Source organism: Manacus candei, unplaced genomic scaffold, assembly GCF_025592945.1.
Source record: "Manacus candei isolate 608988 ecotype Guabito, Panama unplaced genomic scaffold, ASM2559294v1 h1tg000005l, whole genome shotgun sequence".
Taxonomy (NCBI): Eukaryota; Metazoa; Chordata; class Aves; order Passeriformes; family Pipridae; genus Manacus; species Manacus candei.
In genome coordinates, this window is record NW_026138053.1 from 22,026,772 (window position 1) to 22,035,323 (window position 8,552).

Consider the following 8,552-nt stretch of genomic DNA (forward strand, 5'->3'; position numbering starts at 1 on the left):
CTGCCTCCAAACTCACACTCTGCATCCGAGGGAACGGCTCTGAGACAGCACAAACCCTCCTTGCCACAGCTGCAGTCATATTTCTGGTGGAGGAAGGAGGGTCAGGGCTGTTCCCAGGGCCTCCCGTTGGGCTGGAGCTCAGTTGGGGGCTCCAGCACACCCAGGAGAGAGGGGAATTGAGAATTTCCATGCACTCAAAAGCCAGTGGAACATGTAATAGCTGAACCTTCTTCACTGAGTTTCCATGACCTGGGGACAGGTCTCTCTCTCTCCAGACAAACACCAGAGTGTGTTCCAGACTCAATCCACCAGCTACTTGCAACTCAAGATTATTTTTCAAGAGCAAGAATAGTGAGCATGGGGTGTCCTCACAGCACATTACCTACCCAGCTGCTGGACTCCCCCCTTCATCTGGTTTGTGTTCATAGGAAATATCCTTGCCTAGATGGAAAAACACATGAAAGAACACTACTCTTGCTTCCTTTGCATGCAGGTTACACACTTGTCAGGACATGTACCTTGTGACAGGTTGAAAGAGCACATTTTGGGGAACGGAAAATTTCTGACAACTCATCCCTGTAAGGCAGACAGATAACACTCCCAATGGGCTCAATATGGGAGAAGGCAGCACCTGACCTCAGTCACGACATGGGAATTACAACAGAAAAAAAAATCTGGTAAAAAGAGCAGTGGAAAGAGCAGTGCTGGACTGCTCCCGAAAAAGGACACAAAGCCTGTCCAAAATAAGCAGAAGAGGTGGTCCCTGATGCAGACAACTGACATTTGGCAGCTCTGTGTGTCAGAAGCAAATGTCACAAGGAGAACAAGCGAAGGGGATGTGCTGATGTCCTAAGGGATGGGCAGTCCTCTTCCAGTAGGGAAGCCTGGATGGCCTGGGAATGCCCTTTTCAGTGCATTCCCTGGACTACAGGTTTCAGTGTGTGCAAAAAGGGATGTTCCCTGAGCAGTCCTCCATTTTCTCCTTCCTAGGCTTTTGGGGCATCTCATGGCTTTAAGTTCACACACTAAATATGAAAAGGGAAGAACATATTTTCTCTCCAATTCCTTATGCCATCCACCTGTCCCATATCCCTTTCTATTCATTACTTCTTTACAGAAAATATATTTCAGGAGCATTATATGATGCTAAAAAGGGCCAGCCCTGTAAACCCCCCCACCCGAAGAGAAAAGTGAGAGCCTTTGCTGACAAAAGACTGAGTGAAGACAAGCACTGTCCAACCAACTTTTCATGATTGTTGGAAAGATGACATATGAAGATGTCCACAGCTGAAGCTATGAAAGACATAAACATATTTCCTTTCAAAGGTCCTTACTCAAAACTGAACTGGGATGCAATAAATCAACCCCCACATTCACACACACACAAAACAAAAAAAAAAAAAAAGAAAGAAAAAAGAAAAAAAAAGAAAAAAAGAAAGAAAAGAAGGAAGGGGAAATTTAGATTAGTCACAAAGAAGTTCCCCCGCCTGCTTCTCTGGGTGTATAAAACAGGCTCCTGAAGGCACTGTCTTTACTTCATCTCTGCTCCTGGGACAGGAGCACACTGCTCATCCATCCCCTGCCCCTTCTGGGCTCCTGCTGTGCTTCTGGCTCCTTCTCCAGCAGTTGCTGGCAGTGAGGCTGAGATGGAAGGACAGCCAGAAGTAGAGTCAAGAAATGAAGAGCAGATGGATTGTGAAAGGGAACGTGCTGAGGATGAATGGAGGAGCTGGCAAAGAGGACAGGTTAGGAACACGCTGCACCTCGTGTCCGCGGTTGCTCAGTGGATATTACTGCTTGCCTGCCTGATTTACCTTGGTATAGATTTTCTGCAGCCCTCAACGGTAAGAGCTCGTGTTCAACCCATGGTCTTTGGCCTATAAAGATTTGTATGGGCTTTATTTTTTTTTTTTTTTAAGAAAAGAAAATTTTTTAGGTTTATCCTTATTCGAACCCCAAGTTTTTAATCCTTTCCTCATGATAGCAATTATTTTTTAATTTTTTTTTTTTTATACTGCTTGTCCTCAAAACACCATCCAGTATTGCCCAGCGCAGGGTTTGGGGCCAAGTTGTCCATTAGAGAGATTGTTCCAAGAACGCTTTTTACGCTGGCCCCTGGGGGAGGGAGGTCTGACTCCTTGCCCTACTTGCAGTGACTTGTGCGTATTTCCATTTAATTAAATACGATCATCTGAGTGAATGAGAACCCAGATTGCCCATAAACAACTTTTTAAATGTATTATGTGTGCTGGTAGATATGTGAGAAAGCAAGTTATCTTGTGCCAGCTATAGCAAGACCCTCTGAAGCCTTTTGGTGCTCTCAACCTGCCCACATCGCAGGGTTAGGAGCAGCCATCTGTGTCTGCAGAGGACAGCCTGTGCGTGTGTGTGCGTGTGAGAAAGACTGATGTGGTCAGGGAGAGTTTCATGTGCACATAACACCACTGCACACAGTATAAAGAACAGAGATGCCTGAAACTCACAGTACTTCAGCAAAAATCGCAGCAGACACATTTGCCTCTTTCACGTGCTTGCAGGTTGGTGGATTACCAACAACCTTTCACGGCTATTTCAGTGCCGCTTGTGCACCGGTGACTTCTCCTCCCACACCTTCTCCAGGAGCTGTGTACCACTTTAAAGCTTGTTGTGCTTCGTTTTACCCGAGTTCATTCTTTCCTCCCACTTAGACTTGACAGAGTAGCAAGCCAGGCATGTAACCACTCAAGGGAGGGATGGCCTCGTGCTCTGAGTCCTCTGCTGTTTAACAAAAACCCCTGTGCTCTGCACAAGTTGCACTGACCTATCTCATGGTGGTTATTAAACTGCAGAATGATGAGCCTGGTAACACTGACAGATAACACTTGTCATTCAGGTCAGCCCTCTTCTCCTTCCACTACTCTGGGAGAGAGAAGAGAGTTTTTGGGAGAGTAAGCTAGCAGAGAAGGGCAAGCTATCACACGGCACAAGGTGCAGAAACCTCTCCCGGGTCACACTTTGGCTGTGAAGGCCCATCTCAGTATCTGGCTCTTCGGTAAAATTGTTAACTCTAATCCTCTTCTAGAGAAGTAGGGTAGGGTCTGACATTTCTGCCTATAAGCCTTACACACCCAAGAGAGCAGCAGCTGAGGAGGGGACACAGTACAACCCTTCCTCAACAGAAAAAAACTTGAACAGGGTGCTTGAGGAGCAGTGACTGCAACAGAAGAAAAGTCCAGGTCCCAGAAGTCACCAGAGGACTTTTTCGGGTTTTAATACTTGCTAATTACAGGGCTAGGACTGGTTTCTATTATTTTAACAGATAAATGTGGTGTCTGGGTTGGAGTGCACCACAATGTGCAGGAGCAGTCTCACGGGCTGTACATGGGGGGATTTCATCACAGTGCAATTACAGGGCTCAGTAGGATAACTGTGAACTGACCATATAACTGTCTGATGAAAGGGCAGGAGTACTAACCTGACTTGACTCTTTGGGCAGTTTAGGGAGACAGACTTTATGGAAGTAGGGGCACAACAGCATGAGAGGCAGACTGGGGGTGCTGGTCCATGGGAGTGACTGAGTGGCTGTTCCTATAATCGGGAAGAGTCTTATTCTGCTCTCCAAGGCTGGAGAGTGCTGCACTAACTTTATTTGCAAGCCAATATCTGTAGTTTTTCACATAAAGATCATACTTGATTCCTTTCCATCATTCTCACAGCTCTGAAAAGAAAAACCCTGGACTGTTCTGTGAAACCACAGAACATTTAATGTGATGGCACATGCTAAGGAAAGTTAGCATCTGCAGCCCAGACAGTACTTAACTAAAAGGGACAGAGATCTCATTTCTGTCATGATCCCATCTTAGAGCAAGCCTCAGCTGAGATTTCCAAATAAGTTAAAAAAAAGGGTAGTGATAGTCTGCTCTCACTCATCTACAATTCCCATGTCTCCTGGAATTACCTCCTCTTGCCACAGCTCTCCTCTTGCAAGTGAGGTAAAAACCCTAATCCTAATATCTCCTGGTGAGGAGAAGGTACAGCCCACTTCCAGAGAACAGTCATCTGCCATCTCTTTGACACAGGGAGTTGGTCCCATGACCACAGTGGCCCCCTCAATCAGGCCCCTGAGGTTTGCCGTACAAACCTATTCCTGTAACTTCTGCCACGTGGCTCTAGACACAATGTTCCAGGCAGGAGGAAGTTTGGGGATGCAGAACAGGCAGGAATGAAGTTGAAAATCTGTGTGTAAATGATACAGGGAAATTTGAAGCAGTCAGTAAGAAGCAATTCTGTGATCCCAGCCCTTCTGGCACCCCTTCCTGCACACCGTAAGAAGACAGAACAGAGAAAGAGAGGTGACTAGCTTCGTTACTAGCTCACGGATGTCCTTCCATTACTACTGACACATCCTCAGCACAGTTAACTGGTAGATAACTGCAAAGTGCTTTGAGATAGTGCAATAATTGGCAGAGATGTGTAAAACAGGTAATGTGCATTAGTGACAACGGTGCTGATATAATTGCTACAAGTTTGCCATCCAGCCTGTCTGTGTTTAACACACCCTGTCCACCAGTGGCCAGATCACACAGACTGGGGTGGATGTTGTTTGACCTCAGATGCTCAGTGACCCCGTGCTTTGCTATCGTGTTGTTGGGAAACTACCTGGAAATCTCAGCTGCCTAAGCCAGGAGTGAAATGCTTGTGCACTCAGGTGCCTAGAATAAGAGTAAGCCCAAGATTCAAGCTGCTGAGGCAGTGGATAGGAACGGTAATGCTGATGGAGATAGTTCCACCTGAGTCACGGAGTGTTAAAAGCTTGCATTTGGCAGCCGTGGCCAGCCTTACCGATGGAGCAAGTGCAGAGCATCAGCTGTGGCAGCACTAGGGGGTGCCAGAGCAGATTTTTCCCAGCACCGGCACCCACCTCACCCTCTGGCACAGATCACAGAGGGCAGCCCAGCTCCAGCCGCCTTCCCCTGCCACTTGCCTTTACCCAGGCACAGCACTGAACCTGTAGACTTCCATGTCTGTGCTCACACTCTGCTCTGTTCCAACATGTTCCCTGTGCTCAGAGTGAAGGGGCTGCCCTGACCTTGTAACGCACGAGACCAAATCCATGAAAGTCAGCCCAATTCATATTTCACCAGCCCACTTTCTCCCCCAGAAAGCCTTTGTAATAGGTGAAGAGATGGAGCAGGGAGCCTAATCTTTCAGTCTTTAATCAGGCAAAATGCTAAATACTCGTGGTTGTGAAGAGACTGCAGATTCAGGTCTTCTGTGGTTATGATGAGAGACAAGTTTGAGATGCAGAGTTCAGACTTAAAAATCCAATACTGAACCTCAGTGTTTTGTGCATCTGATCAGTAAGATGTACATTTCTGTATTTGCATCCTTACATTCATAAAATACAAATCACAGAATCATAGAATGGTTAGACTGGAAGGGACCTTGAAGATCATCTCGTTCCAGTCCCTCTGCCGTGGGCAGGGACACCTTCATGCTAGACCAGGTTGCTCAAAGCCAAAGCCCCATCCAACCTGGTCTTGAACACTTCCAGGGATGGAGCGGCCACAGCTTTTCTGGGCAATGTGTGCCAGTGTCTCACCACCTCACAGTAAAGAATTTCTTCCTCATGTCTTATCACACCTGCCCTCTGTCGGTTTAAAGCCATTCACCTCTGTCCTATCACTCCAAGCCCTTGTCAAAAGTCCCTCTCCAGCTCTCTTGTAGCCCCTTTAGGTACTGGAAGGTGCTTTACGGACTCCCTGGAGCCTTCCGTTCTCCAGACCGAACAGCCCCAGGTCTCTCAGTCTGTCTTAGGAGAGGTGTTCCAATCAATTTTAAACACATCTTAACACACTTAAGAGCCTGTGAGAGACACACATCCAGTAACAGCCTGATTCAAAGTGCAAGGAACCATAAAGCCAGACCCACTTCTTGGTGCCCTGCAGCATGTGTGGATCCCTGCTTTGCAAACAATGCCTGTTTGCCGGGTGCCCCTGGCTGTAAGTCAGACTCGAGGCACTGATGCAGAAGAGGCTCTGCACCCCGAGGTCTTTCCTTACTGTTTGGTTTGACTCGATTACAGTCACCAGCGTGGTTTTCTAAACAGGAACACTGCCTGGAGGGCTCAGTCCCTGGCTGGAAGTCTCACCGGCTGGGAACCCTGCTAAAATCGTATTTTATAATAATGATATAAAAGAAAGTACGGAGCATAGTTGGGTAGCAGCAGCTGTGCCAGCTGAGGCTACCTGCTGTGCTTTTGGAGGTGAAGCTCCAGTCCCGGCTGGGAAACAAAAATGATAGTGGCAGCAGTGGGTGTCCACCAGGTGCCTTAACAAGGATTTCTCTTTTTCTTCCAGCCTCGGAGCGATGAAGTGCCGTGGACCCTCATCCGGTACTCAGGTGGGTGGATGTTGGGGCAGGGGGCATCCTGAGAGGGTCCCTGGCCCCTCAGTGATCCCTGGTTCCCCCAGTGCAGCACCCACCACTGCACCACATTCTCTTGGCACAGAGGAAGGGCTCCTGTCTCCCCACTCTACTGTGCACCGACCCTAGGGACAACTGTGGCATCCGGGGGGCCCAAAAATGCCTAAATAGCTGTTATGTGTTTCGTGGCACAGTGACGGCTGCTGCTTCTGATGGAGGATCGTGCTAGGAGAGCTGTTGTGGGAGAAAGGGGCCAAGTCTGCCCCAGTGCTGCAAGGGGCCAAAATGAAAGAAAAGGGTTTTCCCAGAGCGGAACAAAAAACCTGAAAATCTGTGTGGAGTTCTACAACCCTCACCTATCTCCTAAAACAAGCTTTCACTTCACGAATGAACAAGAAATGTGTTTTTGAGAATTTACTGAGTACATGCAGCACACTCTTGGGGTATTTCTGAGACAAGTCAATGGTTTCCTGATGTATGAAAAATGTAAATGATTTCATGGAGAAGAGTGAGTGAGCAAACACACCCCATCAGAAGTAGCGCTGCCCTGCATGCCGGCTACATTGAGTGTTTGTCCCAGGACATACCTCAGTGATAAAACCAATTACTAAAAGTTTTAAATCATACTAAAAAATATTGTTGGCCATTTTACTTTCTGTTAACAGTGTGAGGCAGCACTAAGTCTAATTTCATATAAATTCATGTTCTTTAGAGGAAAAGCTTCAGAAATTTGGCCTCAGCCCAGAGAGTCGATGCTGCCTGCCTGGAGACCTTCTCAGTCCCCTGGTCCCAGGCGTTCAGCTGGTGTGCTGAAAAATGAGAAGCACAGCAGGGAAACATGACCAGCATAGCCCCGGGAACTGTTACTGTTCATTGCAAGAGAAAACTTTCATGCTAAGTTCCAGTTTAATTTCTCCTGATTCTGCTCTGTATTAATTAGATTATTCTGTTTCTGTCTGTATGCTGCTCTTTTATCCTGTCTTCTGTTTAAAAAAACCCATAACCAAACCCCAAGAAAAGGGCTTATGTTACCAGCATCTTCACAGGAAGCACTTTTTGTTTTCTTTCCAACTCTGAACACTTTTTCCTCATCTTATTTACTGTCTTGATTTTCCTGTCCTTGTTAGGAATCTATGCTTCCTAAACTCACAGAGATACTTTACTTAATATATTTTTCTGTTTTTTTTAAGTAACACATAGAGTAAGTAAATGGTGCATAAATAGAAATTTGGAGGAAGAATTCATATAAACTGCAGTTGGGTCCAAAAGGCACAGCTTAATCAAAAGAGCCTGGAAATTTCCACAGAAGATGATGTCTGTCTAGAGCAGATGTTATTCTAGCTCTGATCTGCCCTATTCTTTGATTCACTCTCTCCTTTCCCATATTTTTTCGTCTTTCCCGTAGTCAGTTGCTATAAAACAACCCATTTACCAGACGACACTTGTAATCATGGGATCATCTTTTCCCTCTTCCATTCCAGGCCCAAGCATCAAAGGAGTAGCCATCAATCTCACTGCTGAAAGAGGCTCTATTCAGATCAGAAATGGCTCCATCATGATCCCCTGTGATGGCCTCTACCTGGTGTCCCTGACGTGTTCCCTCTACCTGGAAGAGGACTTGCTGAAGCTGACCCTGCAGAAGACACAGAAACCTAAGAACCATGACCTCTGGATACAGACTGTCCAGGGCAGTAACAACACAGTAGATCCCATCGCAGTAAATTTCACCACAGCGCTCTTCTTGTTCCGTGAAGATAACGTCACCCTGTGCACTGACTCCAACGCCAACATCAAGGATCTGTCGCTCAGCCTGGTGTTACAAAGTCCCCCTGAAGAAGCTCTTTGTTGGAGCTGACGTATGCAAACATGTAAAGTACAGCCTTGCCTACCAATCCATTTGCCTGTGGGATGCCTGTTCTCACCGGCTGTACTCGTACAGGCAGACTGCTCTAGCCTTCCTCCTTGGGGCTGTGGAAAGCCCCAGCTGGAGGGCAGATAAACCACAGTGCAAACGGGCTTTATATAGTGTGTGCCATGTTCATGTCTTTGGAGCTCTGTGCAGCTGATTTGCTACCTAGAACGGATCTTTCCAGCTCTCAGGGGAAAGGGATGTGCAGAGCCCTTGAGGAGAACAGAAATTAAAGCCA

At 46.9% G+C, this 8,552-nt stretch overlaps 1 protein-coding gene across 1 annotated transcript; it reads left to right on the forward strand.

Moving 5' to 3' along the window:
* The first annotated feature begins 1,472 nt into the window (after positions 1 to 1,472).
* On the forward strand, positions 1,473 to 8,260 carry TNFSF4 (TNF superfamily member 4). The gene is made up of 3 exons (XM_051797734.1): positions 1,473 to 1,844; positions 6,339 to 6,381; positions 7,887 to 8,260. The coding sequence occupies exons 1-3, from the start codon at positions 1,647 to 1,649 to the stop codon at positions 8,258 to 8,260; spliced, it is 615 nt and encodes a 204-aa protein (XP_051653694.1). The 5' UTR covers positions 1,473 to 1,646.
* The last annotated feature ends 292 nt before the right edge of the window (positions 8,261 to 8,552 follow it).